This window comes from Manis javanica, chromosome 13 (genome assembly GCF_040802235.1).
Source record: "Manis javanica isolate MJ-LG chromosome 13, MJ_LKY, whole genome shotgun sequence".
Classification (NCBI taxonomy): domain Eukaryota; kingdom Metazoa; phylum Chordata; class Mammalia; order Pholidota; family Manidae; genus Manis; species Manis javanica.
Window position 1 is genome coordinate 93,981,814 of NC_133168.1, and position 17,368 is coordinate 93,999,181.

At 54.1% G+C, this 17,368-nt stretch overlaps 2 protein-coding genes across 14 annotated transcripts in view; one reads left to right on the forward strand and one right to left on the reverse strand.

Annotated features, from left to right (window-relative positions):
• DNM2 (dynamin 2) overlaps positions 1–8,238 on the forward strand; it is a 75,621-nt gene extending 67,383 nt beyond the window's left edge. For 8 of the 12 annotated variants that reach the window (XM_037003502.2, XM_017662034.3, XM_037003504.2 and 5 more), the window contains 6 exons: positions 803–912; positions 2,094–2,205; positions 2,677–2,841; positions 4,832–5,064; positions 6,601–6,852; positions 7,366–8,238. In XM_037003502.2, coding sequence (XP_036859397.1) covers positions 803–912; positions 2,094–2,205; positions 2,677–2,841; positions 4,832–5,064; positions 6,601–6,852; positions 7,366–7,435 — 942 coding nt within the window. In that variant the 3' untranslated portion in view covers positions 7,436–8,238. The remainder of the gene's footprint in view (positions 1–802; positions 913–2,093; positions 2,206–2,676; positions 2,842–4,831; positions 5,065–6,600; positions 6,853–7,365) is intronic. The other 4 variants (XM_037003503.2, XM_037003507.2, XM_037003508.2 and 1 more) reach the window with 2 other exon arrangements.
• A 571-nt stretch (positions 8,239–8,809) lies between these two features.
• Positions 8,810–11,783, reverse strand: TMED1 (transmembrane p24 trafficking protein 1). 2 transcript variants are annotated; one of them, XM_017662035.3, is made up of 5 exons: positions 11,494–11,783; positions 10,806–10,903; positions 10,471–10,654; positions 9,663–9,830; positions 8,810–8,917 (listed from the first exon to the last, which is right to left on the reverse strand). In XM_017662035.3, the coding sequence occupies exons 1-5, from the start codon at positions 11,674–11,676 to the stop codon at positions 8,825–8,827; spliced, it is 726 nt and encodes a 241-aa protein (XP_017517524.3). In that variant the 5' UTR covers positions 11,677–11,783; the 3' UTR covers positions 8,810–8,824. The 2 variants fall into 2 exon arrangements, with proteins under 2 accessions (XP_017517524.3, XP_017517525.1); XM_017662036.3 differs by having other exon boundaries at positions 8,810–9,830; positions 11,494–11,782.
• Positions 11,784–17,368: the final 5,585 nt, after the last annotated feature.

The following is a 17,368-nucleotide window of genomic DNA, read 5'->3' on the forward strand; positions in this document are numbered from 1 at the left end:
AGCCGTCAGGACTGCTGTGCCCACCCTGGTTTGGTACTTCGTGAATGTGGCCACCCTTAGGAAGTCAGTGGCCCCTCTGTGGTTTGGGGGCTCAGGCATCAGCTCCAGGGGCCTAGCTTTCCTGCACCAGGATCATCTGAAGCTGCCAAGGCTTCAATCTCAACCCCAGCCCGGGCAAGCTGCCTGCCCGTCTCTACCTCAGTCTCCCTCTCTGTAAAATAGGGTTGTAGTAGTAGCTGGCTGGCTGTGAACATGTAGTGGAGGCAGCCTAGTGGGTAGGGGTGGTTTATTCTGGGTGGAGTCAGCACTCACTGTGTGTCAGCAGTGAACAAAAGCAGAGTCCCTGTCTTCGGGAGCTGACATGTCAGTCCAGGAGACAGACAGTGACCTAGTAAGTAAGCCAAAAGCAAAATGTATGGTGTGGTGTGTTAGGCATAGATAAGCACCCTGAGGGGAAGGAGGAGGAGGGAAGGGGTTAGAGAGAGTGCAGGGTGAGCTCAGGGCAGGCAGCCCTGGCTGGAATGGTCCCCTCTGCACAAAAACCTGGAAGAAGCAAGGAGGGATCCACGCTGACACTAGCAGTTTGTGCAAAGGCCCTGGGGCAGGATTCTGCTTGGGCTATTCAGGGAGTGGCAGGGAGGCTGGCGAGTGAACAGGGGGCAGGTGGTGGCAGATGAGTTAGCCCAAGTGAAGCCACCAGCACGGGAGGCATCCCCATGTTGGTGGCCGTGGAGTCCTGCTCAGGGCATCTCAGGGCCTTGCTTAAACAGTCCAGGGTGACCCCCTCCCCTTCTGACCTCAGGAAAAAGAGAAGAAATACATGCTGCCTCTGGACAACCTCAAAATCCGCGACGTGGGGAAGGGTTTCATGTCCATAAAGCACATCTTTGCCATCTTCAACACAGAGCAGAGGTGAGCGCCCCCGGGGCCCCCAGGAGGCTCGCGGTGAAGACTGAGGGCCTCCTGCAGCAGGTCAGCGATGTCCATGGAGCCCTTGCTGTATACAGTTCTGCCCTGAGACCTCAGGCCTCAGGAGCCAGGCGGAAGGCTGGAAAATGCCCTGGGTGCGCCCGTGTGTGTTCCGGGGAGACCTCCGGGCGGAGCTCTGAGGAAGGAGGCGGGAGCCGTAGGGGTTCCAGTGGGAAGGGGCAGGACCTGGTTCAGGCCCTCATGGGCGCCGCCTGGTGGCTGGGGGAGGGGGGCACACGGCGAAAGCAGGAGCGGAAACCCTGGCCCAGGGTGCAGCACAGGTCCAGTTAGGAGCTTGTGGGGCTGGACCCAGCCTGGGCCAAGGACACAGAGAAGGAAGCAGTGGATTCTGGTAGAGCCCAACGGCTGACCAAACTCCTAGAGGGTCTGGGAGTGAGAGGCGTCGCTCGCTGCTCTGAGCTGCGGGGACCGAGCTACCATCTGCTGAGATGGCGACGGCAGAGGCACGCTAGGCCCAGGGACAGTCGGGCCATGCTGAGGGACAGAGGCCTGTGAGACACCACGTGGGGCATCGGGGAGCCAGCTGGGTAGGCACAGAGTGTGTGTTCAGGAATGAGCCTCAGGCAGGGATGTAGCCTCGGAAGTCGTCCCTGCCTGGTGGTGTTTGTAGTCCTGAGATGGGGTGAGGTCCCTGGGGGAGTGTAGTCACCCAACAGACGGGCCCAGGATACTCGGGAAATCCATCCCAAGGGATGTTGGGGGGTGACTAGCAAAAACAAAGGCACTTTTCTCAACTCAGGAAGAGACCCAGTTGGTAGGTCTGAGAATAGGAGGAAGGGCTGAGTGTGGACCCAGGAGGGCCCCTACCCAGACACACGCCCTCATCCAGGGAAGAGGGGCCGCCTATCAGGGCCTAGCTGCCAGCCAGGGCCTACTGGTTCTTCATGAACGGCAGGCCCCCTGCTGGCCACAGGACCCCCTTCGCCACTGCCCATCTACACCCGCCAGCTCCAGCCCAGCCTCCCGTTCGGCGTGAGCGCCTACGCATGTAAGCCTAGTCAGTCAGACAGCCCCGGAGCCCCTGCTGTAGCTCACTGCCCCCGCCAGGCTCCTGGGCAGGGTCAGGCGCGTGTCACTCCCTTCCTCCCTCCCTTCCACCACAGGAACGTCTACAAGGACCTGCGGCAGATCGAGCTGGCCTGTGACTCCCAGGAGGATGTGGATAGCTGGAAGGCTTCGTTCCTCCGGGCCGGCGTCTACCCTGAAAAGGACCAGGTGAGGAGGCACTCCGCCTGGCCGGCTCACGGCGGGCTGCGCGGGCCCGCCTCCACCCTGTGCTTGTCCGAACTCTGAGGGCACGAAGCTCACACCCTCCTGAGCAGAGAAGGGGAGAGGGTTTTGTCATCGGGGCCCAGAAGGTTCTCCAAGTGAGGACAAGGGCAGGGACACAAACGGCCTGGGACTCCATCTGCTTTGTTCTCTCTCTTCTCCCATCCTTGAGGCTGAGTGAACATGGCTCTCTCGGCCCCCAAATTAACGTGTTGTTTCAGTGCCAGGTGGGAAGTCCTAGCCCGTCTTGGGCCGGGGTCTCTGCCGGTCCAGGCAGCTCAGGCAGAGGGCAGGCAGGGCTATAGCGCTCTTGGCAGCTGTTGGGTCAGCCCTGGAAGGTCGGCTCTAGGTGGGACGAGGCAAGCGAGTCCCAGAGAAGGGGGCCCCCCATGTTCACCCCGCCTTCCCCCCTTGCAGGCAGAGAACGAGGAGGGAGTCCAGGAGAACACCTTCTCCATGGACCCGCAGCTGGAACGGCAGGTGGAGACCATTCGCAACCTGGTGGACTCATATGTGGACATCATCAACAAGTCCATCCGTGACCTCATGCCAAAGACCATCATGCACCTCATGATCCACAACGTGAGTGTCCGGCCCTCCAGGGCCCGCCGGCCACAGGAGGGGGCCCAAGGCAGCCACAGCCCGACTTGGTCTGAACACAATTCATGTGAATTAAAAATTAGAGTGAGTCACCACCTTTTAAACCTCAGAATCAGGATTCTCCAACTGGAAGGTACTGGCCACAAGGGGCTCCTCACACTTCCCTTTAATCAGGTATTTGGAGCTCACTCCATGTGTGTACACTCTCTGCATTTTTTCAGGCTAATAGACCTAGGAGAGCAACTGCTATCATCTGCATTTCATAGGCAGGAAAAGAGAGGCCCCGCAGGTCAAGAAACCTGCCCTGAGTCACTCAGAAGAGGGGGAGGTGGCATTCCAGCCCAGGCTGAGTTTTTCCCAAACTGTGGCCTGAAGGCCTGTGGCCCAGCCCGCCTGCACTGAAGGGTGATGTCTACCCACTCCCAGGGCTCGCCAGCCTCTCAACTTTAGGCTTCTCTTTGGTGAAATGCTTCTGAAATGTATTTCTTCACACTCTAGGCTGCTGGATGGGTTCAGGGGGTTTGCATCTCAGGCCTTTGGCTCAGTGCTGGGCACTCAGAAACCTGTACAGACCAGGTTCGGTTTGTGTTGTGCCTATAAAAGCTCTGCATAACAGGATCTAAAGCAAAAATCCCAAGTTCCTTCCCTCTCATTCCATTCTTCATGGTCTTCTCAGTAGGGGTGTCCTGATAATACTCTTCACATACAGATGAGATTTATGATGTATATGGTTCCACAGCTGTGAAATTTAAAATGCACATATGCTTTGGGCCAGCAGTTTTACTTGCAGGATTTTTTCACACACAGACACTTGACCACATGCACATTGAGCACATATGTGGATATTCTTTTCAGCGTTGTTTTGTAGTGGCCAAAGATGGGAAATCCCTGTCCATTTAATAGATATCCATTCTGTTGCCAAAAAAAAAAGGCGGGGGCGGGATAAGGAACTTGTCCAGATCTATAACAACTTTCATTGTTATGTGGAATAGGTATGGAACATAAACAGGAGGGTTCCATTTGTGTAAAAAGGGAGGGAGGAAATATATATGCATAGAAATCTCTAGAAGTTTGTATAAGAACCTGGTGAAAGCAGTTGCTTCCTAGAAGGGGAAAATCAGGAGTTAAGAGGCTTGAGTAGATTTGTGTACCTTAAGTTATATTTTATTTTCCCTTTTACAGGTTTTTCAAAATTTAAGTGTTTGAATAGCTAATGCATTTACATGGTTCATAAGTCAAAAACTACCATGTGGTCATCTTTGCAGATGTTGAAAGTTGGGAGAAAATTCAATGTCATTTCTTAAAAAGGCAAGTTTAGAAGGGGTTTTCTGTTACAAGATACCATTTATCAGTGGAATCTATTTCAGTCTCAAAGCTACTCTTGATAGTGGGAAAGTTCTGGAAGCATCTCCTCTAAAATCAAGGACAAATCAGCCATTTCCAGTTTTATTTAACTTCCTTGCAGAGTTACTAGCCTATGCACTTAGACAAGAAAATAATTTAGAGGGGTCAACACTGAAAAAGAACAGGAGAAATTACTGTTTGTACAAGTTCCTGTACACATGAATATGTGTACCTAGAAACTCAAGAAAAGTAACTAAAAAACTACTGTATCCCATAGGAGGATTCAGGAAGAAATAAAGTATAAAATTAACAGAAACTAGCAGTTTTTGAACAAAAGCCAGTTTGAAGATATAATGGGAAAAAAGATGACAGTGAAAGACATAAGATTCTAAGAACAAGTTTAGTAAGAATCTCATGTAGTGAGTCGGAAGAACACCTCAAGGCGCCCTGCGGGACTCAGGAGATGGGGCTGAAAGCTCACCTGCAGTCTAAACACCTTCCATGTTCTGAGTAAAGTTAAAGGCAAAGAAAGCCCCACCGAGTGTGGACGCTTCTCCAGCCAGTCGCAATGGCCGGCTAAGTGGGTCGGTGTGGCACGAAGCCCTAACCTCTCCAACCCTCGCCCCAGACCAAGGCCTTCATCCACCGCGAACTGCTGGCCTACCTGTACTCTTCGGCAGACCAGAGCAGCCTCATGGAGGAGTCGGCCGACCTGGCCCAGCGGCGAGAGGACTTGCTGCGCATGTACCACGCGCTCAAGGAGGCGCTCAAGATCATCGGGGACATCAGCACCAGCACTGTGTCCATACCCGTGCCCCCACCCGTTGACGACACCTGGCTTCAGAGTGCCAGCAGCCACAGGTCTGGGAGGCCCAGTCACCCCATGCTGCAGAGGCTGCTGCCTTTGAGTTCCCCACTCCCCCCAAGGGTCAGGGCACAGCCTGTGGGTGGGTGGGGTGGAGGGACCCAGCCCGGGCAGCACAGCACCCAGAGCCAGCCAGTGGGAGCTGCTACCCCGCCCAGGCCTGAAGGGTCCAGGAGAGAAGGCTTAAAGGTCTGCCTGTCTCCTGGTACCTTCTGTTGGTTAAGCCCAAGTGGGAGCCAGAGGGCCAGGGGCCCAGGCGGCCCTGGCCGTGGGGGTCAGCCTCCTGGAGTACAGCTGAGAATGGCAGGTGGGCAGGGGCTAGAGGGGCACTTGGAGGGCATGACCAGTACATTCCCTCCTCCCCAAGCCCTCCAGAGCTGTTGGTGAGAAAGGAGGCCCTGGTGAAGGCAATGCCAAGCATCAGGCAGACATCTAAGCAGGGGCAGCAGGAGAAAGGGTCAGTCAGGGAAATCTCACAGAAGGTGCCAGCCCTAGTGGGGCCTCAGGGAGCAGGGAGTTACTGACGGCGAGGCTCAGCACCTAGCCTGGGGAGCAGAGGGTGTTCAGCCCCAGGGAGGAGTCTGGGGGGCACCTGAGGCAGGGTCTTCTCAGATCTACAGCCTCTGGAGGCATTGGATTTTTTTTTTTCTATCATTAATCTACAATTACATGAAGGATACTGTTTACCAGGCTCCCCCCTTCACCAAGTCCCCCCTACATACCCTTTGCAGTCACTGTCCATCAGCGTAGCAAGATGCTATATAATCACCACCTGTCTTCTCTGTGTTGCCCAGCCCTCCCCGTGCCCTCCCCATTATACATGCTAATTGTAATGCCCCCTTTCTTTTTCCCCCTTATCCCTCCCTTCCCCCCCACCCTCCCCAGTCCCTTTCCCTTTGGTAACTGTAGTCCATTCTTGGGTTCTGTGATTCTGCTGCTGTTTTGTTCCTTCAGTTTTTCTTTGTTCTTATACTCCACATATGAGTGAAATCATTTGGTACTTGTCTTTCTCTGCCTGGCTTATTTCACTGAGCATAACACCCTCTAGCTCCATCCATGTTGTTGCGAATGGTAAGATCTGTTTTTTTCTTGTGGCTGAGTAATATTCCATTGTGTATATGTACCACATCTTCTTCATCCATTCATCTATTGAGGGGCATTGGATTTTACATGGAGGGCAGGGCTGAGCTCTGGAAGGATCTTTGGCTATGAGGGTAGATGGGAGGAGGTGGAAAGGTGGGGAGGCCTGAGTCGGGTCAGTGACAGGGAAATGCCTGTAGGCACAAGATCAGAGGGCAGCCAGAGCCTCAGTGGCCAAGGACAGGTGCCAGGACCCTGGCTAGGCAGGTCTAGGGGGTGGACAGAGGATCCCAGGGCACCTAGGACCAGGCACTCAGCTGCATTTTCCCAGGGGGTCGCGGGTACCAGCCGGTGCTACAGGGGAGGCTGGGGGCTGCGCTGGCCAGAAGCTCCCCCTGCCTCCAGCCTCACCCGCCCACGGCCTCCAGCTCACACACTGCCTTCTTTCACAGCCCCACTCCACAGCGCCGACCCACGTCCAGCGTGCACCCCCCTGGCCGGCCCCCGGCAGTGAGGGGCCCCACCCCGGGGCCTCCCCTGACCCCCATGCCAGTGGGGGCAGCAGCCTCCCTCTCGGTGCCCCCCATCCCATCCCGGCCCGGACCCCAGAACGCGTTTGCCAACAACGACCCCTTCTCAGTCCCGCCTCAGATCCCGTCGCGGCCAGCTCGGATTCCGCCCGGCATTCCGCCCGGAGTGCCCAGGTGAGGCTGGGCCCCTCGCGTCTGCCATCCGCTGCTACAGCTGCCGGCCGGTGCCGTGGGGTCTCCTCACATACACCTTCCTGATGGGAGCCCCTTGCATCCCTGCAGCAGTGAAGGCATCATCGGCCCTATTTGGCTGGTTGGGAAACTGAGGCCCAGTGTCAGAGAGAGGTGGCGTCAGGGTGCCTCGAGGACCCCTAGGCTGTCCTCCGCCTGAGTGGGTGGGCCCACCAGCAGCTCAGGGCCCCTCCTTCAGGGTTTGACCTTTGCTTCCTTCCTGAAGACACGTGTACATCCCCAGACTTGAGGCTGGGCTCCATTCTCCCCACTTCACCCATGAGGGACCTGAGTCCAGCGGGTGGGAGGCGGCTTGCTTCTTTCTGGCGCCCTGCCAGGCTTGGGAGCCGCCAGCACGTCGGCCCGCACCCGGGGCGGGGGCGGTGGGACCTGGGGCCTCGTGCTGCCCTGCCGCCTGCCTCACTGCATCTCCCCTCGTGTCTGTTCTCTTTGCAGCAGAAGACCCCCTGCGGCACCTGGCCGGCCCACCATTATCCGCCCAGCCGAGCCATCCCTGCTCGACTAGGCTGGGGGCATGTTCTCAGGGGGTCCTTGTGCACCTACGGTGCCAGAGCTTCAGTGGTCTGGGCCCCTCTGCCGCCCCTGGCCCTCCCGTCACCGTGCTGGGACTAGGTTCCCCGAGGCAGCCCGACTCCTCCCTGACCCTGGCGCCCATCCCCAGCTGGACACAGCACCGATGGGGCCTTGGAGCCCTCGGGTGGACGGAGCCAGGGGTTGCACTTTGGGCCAGGGCGCCTGGGGGTAGCAGAGGAGGGGTGCACTCTGGCACCATCCTGAATAAGGATCCTGGCTGGGGCGGGAGACTCATCCACAGCTTCTCTGGCCAGGAAAGCCTGAGTCAACTAGGCCTTCTGGAAACTGGGGCACCTGTACCCCCCCCCACCTGTCCTTTAAGGGGCGCAGGGAGCGTGCCCACTGCTCAGCAGCGGGAGCTCTGGGCGGTGAACCAGGCCCGGGGCGGCCGGGGTTGTGCATGTTCCTTCTTGGCTGCACTAACCGCACGGCCCGGCCTCCGCTGCCAGAGGCACCCTTGCCAGGTGGGGAGGGAGCCTCATCCCTGCCGGCCTTGCTTTCCTCTCAACCCCCGTCCCTGGCCCCCAGGGCAGCTGGGCTGGGGACTGAGTGCGTGGGGAGGCTTTGGGGGCCTCTCAGCTGCCACCCAGGCCCCCCCAACAGGGTGGGCCCCCCAGCCTCTCCCTGGACTCCCTTGAGCTCTTCGCGCTCACTCCCTGCTCAGTTTGACCACTGTAAGTGCCTGCACTCTGTGTCCTATTAATAAACTAAAATAAAGGGAAGAAGCTTCTGGTGGCTGCTGTGTGGGCCTTCTGTGTGGGTGTTCAGGCTGAGGACATGGGCTGCTGGCCTTCCCCCAGCAGGGCTCTGATGAGGACCACCCATCACGGGCTCCCCAACACCTCCCAGGGCTCTGCTCACGGGGGGTTCACTTCTCCCGGAGGGAACCATGCTATGAAGGGGGGAGAGCTTTGCTTTCCTTAACAGCTCAGGAGTGGCAGCAGGAATCTCCCCTGGACGCGTGTGCACACACCCACAGGCCTGGCTGCGGCTGGTGACACGGTGCTGGCCTGGAGACCAGATGCAGACCTGGGCCCAGCCCTTCTACCCCAAACTGCAGTGATCAGGCCGCCTCCTACCCCTGCAGTCCTGAGGACTTCCCCCAGGGCCCCAGGCCTTCTGGGGGGAACTTCAGACTTTGCTTTCTGATTTTTCTCTTGTGCCCAGGCGACCACCTCCATCAGCTCCTGCCTGACCCTTCTTCTGAGCTTCACGGGAGACCCCTCCCGCCTGCCTGGCTGCCCACCCCCCTTGGGGGCAGGTCTCTCCCAGCTGGTGTCCCTGAGCCCCAACCACCAGCCTGTGATTTTCTGGCCATAATTTATTGACTCCAGTGCCCGCGCCAGACCGCCCTTTGTTCCGAGGTTGCTGCGAAGGCTTTGGCAGGACCACCCCTCAGCCCTGTCTGGGGCCCCTGCAGAGAGAGCAGGAGGGGAGGGGGGTCTTGCAGGCCTCCACCCTGGAGTTAGGTTACCAGACCTCACATTCCGCCCGCACCCTGCTGGGCCAAGGGGCTGGGCCCCTTCCTGTCAATAAAGTGACTGTCCTGGCAAGAACACTGCAGCATGTCTCCTTCCCAGCCCCTGGCACAAGCAGGCCACCCCCACCAGGGAGCCGCCCCAGCAGCAACAGGCCTCTGGTGGGGCTACAAAGAGAGGAAGAAAGGAAGGCATGGAGTTCCACAAGCAGCAAGCCCCCTCCTGCTGCGGCGTGGCTGAGAGGGCCGGCGGGGAAGGGGAGGGACAGTTTGCTTCCTGGGCCCCGTCCCACACCAGCTGTGCAGGCTGGACGGTGGCCGAAGGCACATTTGCAGTGGGGACAGAGGCAGGGCCAGAAAATCCAATGGTTGCGTTCAAACACCGCAGTGCCCCCAGTACACAATTTCCACCAAAGCAGTGTACCGCTGCGCTGTCCCTTCTGGAGGGCCCAGGCCTGCGAGCCAGCCGGAGCTCCCTGCCTAGCCCCGCCGAGGGGAGGAGATCCTAGGGGCCACACCTCAGGCCCCGACCACACAGACTCCCCTCCTGGAGGAAACTAAGTTGGGGAAGGGAGCCCCAAGTCTCGTGCATGCACCCTAATACCCCTTCTTCCCCCTCCTCCTTCTGGGGCTATGTAGGCACAGGGCGCTTGTCTTGGAAAAAGCGCTTGAGTGTGCAGACCTGTACCACAGCCACCAGCAGCAGGACCGCCACATTCACAGCCGACCAGAAGTTGACCCGCTCCAAGTTGCCCTCCTGCAGGTTGCGGTCACGAGCCTCGAAGGCCCGGAGCAGCGTCAGCATTTGGATGCTGCGTTCCAGCCGGGTTTTCATGGTCTCAATAGACTCCTGTGGGACAGACAGAGAAGCTGGGTCAGGCCTCCATTCTTTGGGGAAAGAGACTGATAAAACTGGGGAGAACTGCATGAGCGTCTGTGATTGATAAAACTAGGGAGAGAGCTGAGAGCACATCCTGTAGCCAGGCTGCTGAGTCTAAATCCCCACTCTGCTGCTCACCAGCTGTGTGATCACAGGCAGTTAATTAACCTCTCTGGGCCTCAGTTTCCTCCTCAGAGTTGCTGTTGAGAATCGAATGTCTAAATAAGTGTAAAGAATGTATTTGCTAGTGGTTAACAGCACAGTTGCTGAAGCCAGACTTGGCTGGGTTCAGATACTGACTGTCAGTTCTAGCTGTGCGGCCTTAGAAGAGTGACTTAGCCATCCTGCCCCTCAGTTAAAATGGAGGAAAATCAGAGCATACTACCTACTTCATAGACTGGTTATGGAGATTTAAGGAGTTACTTAAGCACTTAGAACAGGGTTTACACCTAGAAATAATGTTATTAATTGTGAGCTGCTATTGGGCTTAATTAGGTTGGGGGCACCAAGGGAGGCTGGGTCAGGCCAACTAAGGTGGGGAGGGCAGGGGGACACTGCCACCCAATGCCAGAGATCTGGGAGGAATGGCCCCAGCTCAGCCTGGGCACACCTTGATGTCCTCCATCTTGACATCCAACATCTCCTCGGGCTCCACAGCCTCTGCCCAGCCCTCAACCTCCTCGTCGTCCTGCAGGCTGTCAAAGATGAGTTCAAAGAACACCAGCTTCTCCGAGATTGTGCTGAAGGAGTTGTCAAAGCACAGCTTGTAGTCCCCGGCCTCCGTGGGCTCCACCCTGAGCAGACGGACACACAGACGTGACCCTGAGTAGCCACCAAGCTGAACTTCACTGCAGGCAGGTTACTGCAGGCAGGGCAGTAACCTGAGGCCGTTGGGGAGGGGCAGGGCTGTAACCGAACCCCAGCAGGCAGCGGAACTTAACTCACATGTGCACCCCGTCTGTCTTGCGGGACTCACTGACCAGCAGCATGCCCTGAGGGCTCTCCAGCGTGAAATCCACGTCCAGTCCAGCACCTCCGATCACCTGGGGGGACAGGTAAGAGCAGGTGGAGGGCTAGGAGTAGGCGAAAGGGCACCTGCCAGAGAAAGCCAGGGCTACACCAACCACATAGACCCATACAGACCACCAGGGGCCGAGCGCTGACCAACCCCGTCCTGCCCCACTAGTCTAGCTGGCGGCACCCCTCGCCTGGGTTCAGCCCTCACTAATTGACAGCTTTGGATCTCTGGTCTGGTCACGTCCCCGTCGGAAGTCCTTGATCGACGTTTACCTGGCCACGCCCCAAATGAGACGGCAGGGATCAGCTTTCTTCAGCCCAACCCCAGGGAAATCTATGTAGACCACGCCCACTCGCGAAGTTCCTGACCTCAAAAGGGATCCTCGGTGGCCCCGCCCCCTAAGGTATTCTCATCCTGGCTCCGCCTTCTTTATTCCCGCCCCTTCCGCTCCCACGCGCTGTCCCGCCCCCTCGGTACCGCTCTCGCTAGCTCCGCCCCCGCGCTCCTACGCTCGGGCTCCGTCCTTTTCCCTCTTTAATGCATGCCTAACTTCAGCTGCTTGGCCTCGCCTCCTCACCCTGGCTCCTCTGGCTCGCCTGCTCTGGAGCCCTCTACCTGATACTCGGTCTCCAGGCTTGCGTTGGCTGGCGCGGACTGGTAGAAACACTGCTTCCTCCCCGCAGGTAGCAGGAAAGTGAAATCGCCGTCCTGGATCGGCGGGGGCCCTGCCCCTCCCACACCCACTGGGGGCAGTAGTAGCCACAGTGCCCAGGCTAAGGCAGCACGGGCCGCCATCATCCGGGTCACCCTCCGGTCTGCTAATGGGTCGCGGCTCCTTTAAGAATTAGCCCTGCCCCCTCTGCTACTCGACGGAGCTCAATGGCACCCGCTTCTGCCCTATGTCCGAATCTTGAGGAGCCAGAGGTGAAGGACCCCCTGAGACCTTAGCTGCCCTGGTGAATGCCTGATGCGCCTAAACACGGTCATCTTTCTAAAGATTTTTTTTTCGAAAGCCTTCCAGCTCTAGTCTCCATCGCTGGTCGGACAAAATGACCAAAATAAGTACCATGGTACAGCATCTTTCTCAGGCAAAAATTAGGACAACTAAGGTTGGAGCGGCCGGGTCCTTCCAAGCTACTACCCTGCAGTTTTCCCAGAGTACGCCACGCGAGACGACCAGTAGGAAATCCAGGCTGGTGGGGCGGGTCCAAAAAAAATAAGAGCCTGGATTTGGACCTGCGCGCGACGCGTAGGTCTCGCGATTAAAACGACTCGGGACGGAGCGGAGATCCTTTCTTGCAGACGAGGGTTTCGTGTAGTCCCGCATCTGCGAACTTGACCTCAATTGTCCCTGTTCCCTTTGCACCCACCACTTTCTCAGTTTCCTCGTGATGGAGCACCCCATAGGGACGGCTGTGAGAATTGAGCGGGATGAAGCGCTGTTTTTTTTCTGTAGAGTCAGTAGCGCGGCATGGCCCCACCCTGTGCCCCAAGAGTCTTAAACTGGGCGGGAGGGGGGCAGAAATAAGAGTGATGACGAGGCCCAAGGTAAGAAAAAAGCTCAGGTGCTTAAGAGCACGGAAAAGAGTGTGGGTCTGGGAGCTTAGTTCAAACCATACGCCGCCTTTCACTTGAAATCGCCCTGCTGGGCCTGTTTTCTCATCTGTAAAATGGGGGTGATGGTATGCCGCTTGCTTAGTGCTTGAGGCATCCATAAGTCCTCGGTAAATAATCTGTTACAGTCCTTTTTCATTGCTTCCCATTGGCCAGCCCGCCATTTATCCTCTCCCTCAGCGCGACCTCGTGGATTTGCAGGTGACCCCCCTCTGGGAGGCGAGCCAGAGGAGGCCGGGAGAAGAGATGTGGCCGGGCCTGAAGACAGGCGTGCATTAAAGAAGACGTTGGAGAAATGGACTCTTAACTTGGTTTAGATAGAAGTTTTGAGTCTTTAAAGATAGGCCTGGGTGAGATTGCTAGGTGATGATGTTTCCTCTTCAAAACAGCTGGTAGCTGTCAGCTTTTTCCTGCATTTGGAGAACTTGGGTGTCTTGCCAACGGGTTTCAACCCTGGAGAAGTTCACTATGGATTCAATGAGACCAAAGAAATGACAGTGGAACATTCTTGGGGTGAAAGGGTTTATACCCAACTTATTTCCATGGTGGCAGGTCAATCACTAAAATCTCATCCATTCATAGGGAGTCTGCATGCAGCAAGCCGGTCTCTGCCTCTAGGCCTCTCTACCCGCACAGCCGTCTCAGTCCACTCCGGCCTCTGCTCTGCTCTCCAGCAGCCTTGCAGCCGTGCCACCGTGTCACCCAGAGCATGTGTGTAGTGAGCTAGCCAGCCCAGGGCCAGGTGAGAATCCTGGCCATAGGAGCCTTCACTTTATCCACGTTGGGGAAGTAATAGCACTTTGTACTGTCAAAGGTTATGTTCAGTCACGTTAATATTCTTTTTCACTCCCAACCTTATTATTCATGGTGCGGACATTTTGAACTATTTGTGGAGAATGGGTGCTTTCCTTTTTAATGGATTTTTTTTTAATGAAGTGAAATTCACATTACCTAAAATTCACCATTTTAAAGTGAACAAATCAGTGGTACTTAGTATACACACAATGTTTGTGAGCACCATGTCTTTATTCGCCAAGAATTTCATTAGCCTAAAAGGAAACCCAAAATGAAGCACTTATTGGTGGTTGCTGCAGGTTCTGGCAACCACCAATCCACCTCTGGATTTTCCAGTTCTGGATGTTTTGTATGAATGGAGTATGTGACCATTTGTGTCTGGCCTCATTCACTTAACATAATGTTTTAGAGGTTCATCCTCATAGCATTAAAGTATTTAATTCCTTTTTACGGCTGAATAATATTCCACTCTGTGATGGACCACAATATATGTATCCATTCCTCCATTGATGGACATTTGGGTTGTTTCTACTTTTTGGCCATTGTGAATAATGCTGCTGTGAACATGTGTGCATGTGTATTTGAGTATCTGCTTTCAGTTATTTGGGGTATATACATTGGAATAGAACCACTGGGTTTTATGATAATTCTAGGTTTAATTTTTTGAGGAACTGCTATACTGTTTTCTGCAGTGGCTGCACCACTTTATATTCCCACCAACCACCCATATGAGGATTCCAGTTTCTCCACATCCTTGTCAACACTTGTTATTTTCCATTTGACTTTTACTGTTGCCATCCTAACAGGTGTGAAGTTGTACCTCCCTATGGTTTTGATTTGCATTTCCCTAATGATGAGCATCTTTACAGGTGCCTTTTGGCCATGTGTAGCTCTAATTTGGAGAAATGTCTGTTCAAGTCTGTTGGAGTGTTTTTTTATATACATATGTATACAACAACAATAGTATGTTACAGCAATATAACAATATTATAACCCCTTTCAGGTTCCTGACCCAATTCCAATATGTGGGAAGGGAGAGGGGCTCTTCTCACACACACAACACCAAGCAATTTTCAAACACCGGGTCTGATAACTCAATTCTGATGTTATATGCCCAGAGATAACACCAGATTCCCAGGTTAAGGGCTACAATCTACAAGACTGCCCTCTACCCACCGACCCCAGATGCTGGTCACAAGCCCCAGGCTGTTACCTGTGCTTCTGACCTAATGGCTACAGATTGGAAGTTCTGATGACCTCCCCCTTAGGTTCAATTAACCTGCTAGAATGGCTCAAAGAACTCAGGAAAACATGCTTACCAGTTTAACAGAGGATACATGTTAACAGCCAGATGAAGAGATACGTATGGCAAGGTCCCAAATAAAGGAGTTTCTATCCTCATGGAACTCATGGAACTTGGGGCCTGGCTCAGTGACACGTAGGAGTGTTCTGGTTCCCCAAGTGTAAAAGTTCTCTGACAGAGAAGCGGGACCCAAGACAGTGATAAGCTCTTCTAGGTTTCTTTTTTTTTTTTTTTGAGAGGGCATCTCTCATATTTATTGATCAAATGGTTGTTAACAACAATAAAATTCTGTATAGGGGACTCAATGCACAATCATTAATCAACCCCAAGCCTAATTCTCAACCGTCTCCAATCTTCTGAAGCATAATGAACAAGTTCTTACATAGTGAATAAGTTCTTACATGGTGAACAGAGCAAGGGCAGTCATATCACAGACACTTTCGGCTTTGATCACGCATCATGGACTATAAACAATCAAGTCAGATAGGATTATTCGTTTGATTTTTATACTTGATTTATATGTGAATCCCACATTTCTCCCTTATTATTATTATTATTTTTTTAAATAAAATGCTGAAGTGGTAGGTCGATGCAAGATAAAGGTAGAAAACATAGTTTAGTGCTGTAAGAGGGCAAATGTAGATGATCAGGTCTGTGCCTATAGACTAAGTATTAATCCAAGCTAGACAAGGGCAACAAAACATCCACGGATGCAGATTTCTCTCATAATGGGGGGTGAGGTTCTAAGCCTCACCTCTGTTGATACCCAGTTTCTCACCTGATGGACCCCCCTGCAACTGTGCCTGTCTTAGGTTGTTCCTCCCTTGAGGAATCTTACCTGTCTCTGGCTTCTTCTTGGGTTTTTATGAGGCCTTCGATGCATGGTCATGATTGACTAAATTATTGGCCATTGGCTAATTCAGCCTCCAGCCCCTGCCCCTCTGTGGGGTCCAAAAGTCTCTCATTAACGTTACAATACACCCATTTCACCTTTAAGACTCCTCAGTGTCTTTAGGAACTGTGGATGAAGACCAAATATACCTGGGAAATACATATCTGGTCATGTGATGATCAAATACACCTGCCTTATAACTCATTATAGCGCGAAGTCTTTTGTCCAATTTAAAATCGGGTTGTCTGTCTTCATCTTGTTGAACTATAGGGTTGCTTATATATTACAGAGAGCAAAAGGAAGAGAGAAGAAAACCTCCCCCACTCTTTGCAGATCTATTCTGGGGCGCTCCTTCACTGCTCGCCAAAGTGTCTACAACTCTGCCTTAGCCCTCACTTCCTGCTTGCTCTCATCCTAGAGATGAAAGCTTAGGGTCTTCTCAGGTATTTTTCTGAGCATTTATCCTGCCCTGGGCATGCACATTGCTTTCTAAATTCCCTAGTATATATGGGTGCTTCCGAATGCCATAATTGCCTAAAGAAACTCACTCTCACTCCAGCTTTTCCTCCGGCTTTGGCGTGTGCATTGTCATCTTTTGCCCCAGGCAGCTGTGGTTCTTCCTTTGCGTTACAGTGTTTTCCAGGAATGCATTCTTAGTTCACAGACAAGTACCTTGATTCAGTACCACAGGTAGCTCCCAGACATGTTAGGACAGACAACCCCAATACTGTGAGCCCCAGGAACCAGGGACCAGAGCCCCATACTGGGGACATGGCTGCTGTTTTCAAGAACTCCACTATGCTGGAGAAGGAGATGAGGAAAGGCAGGGAAAGCACCACAAAGATTTCCTGCTCTGTTCAAGTTGCCTTTTTCTTGATTCAGCATTTGCTTAGTTGGCATAAAACTGGCTGTTTTCCAGAGTTTGGATAAAGTTGATGTGACTGTTTTTGCCTGATTTGTTGATGTTTCTGTGGAGAGAGAGAAGATACGGGAGCAGTCGGCACAGTCCACATTACTTAGGGGCCCTCTTCCCTTGATAGCACTCCTAGAATCAGCCTGGAGTTTGCAGACTGGCTTCTGGAGGTCAGATAGCCCCTGGAATTAGGACCAAAAGATTCCAAAAGTGAGTGCCAGGTAGTCTTTGTACGCCCCGCCAGCGCCATCCTCCACCCTTCTCTGCACCACTGCATGCCCCAGGAGACTAATCTCTACACGTGGGGTCAACTTGGCTGTCTTCCTCCCACAAACCCCTAGCTGGGTTTGGCCCTGGTAGGAGATCTGAGAGACAAAGAGACAAAGGTCTAAGAATATATGCCCTGGCTCCCCCTGTTGGTCTGCATTTCTCTTACCAAAACCTGCAATTCCAGTGCCCTCCAAGTCCCAGAACTGTTTCTTCACCAGGAACCTGAGGCCTGGGCTGGTAATAGCTCCCTGAGCCCAGGGAGTCATCATCCCTTGCTGGTTTCCTTGCACCTTGCCTGTGACTCTTCAGTCACGCCTCTTCATGGTGCCGTCTGTGTGGTAGCTGATCCGTACAGGTATTGTGGCTGTTTCTCTGTATTCAAACTTCTGGGTTATGGACTCCTGCAGCATATTACATGCTCCCAGGGTGAAGTCCTTATATACAGCCAGTGTCCTTCACACATACCGCTCCCTCTACTGAAAAGGTCTTCCTCTGTCTCCTTCTCAAGCTTTTGGAGTCTGATAGGAGCTCCTCCCAGAAGCCCTCCCTGCACCTGCTGAAGCTGGGTTTAGAGACGCCCTCAGTGACTGCTTCCATCAAAGCACTTCACCCATTGGACTTGCATTGTCTATTAGTCTGTCTTTCTCACCGAACTCTGAGCTCCCCAAGGGCAGGAGCTGTTTCATTTATCACTATGTCCTAG

Bases quoted from the DNA above. Each gene is read 5' to 3' on its own strand.
- TMED1 (XM_017662035.3), bottom strand. From the start codon at position 11,676: ATGATGGCGGCCCGTGCTGCCTTAGCCTGGGCACTGTGGCTACTACTG. The intron at 10,904-11,493 runs GTAGAGGGCTCC...CTGTCCCCCCAG, and splicing joins GCCTGGAGACCGAGTATCAG to GTGATCGGAGGTGCTGGACT. The intron at 10,655-10,805 runs GTGAGTTAAGTT...CCGTCTGCTCAG, and splicing joins AAGACAGACGGGGTGCACAT to GGTGGAGCCCACGGAGGCCG.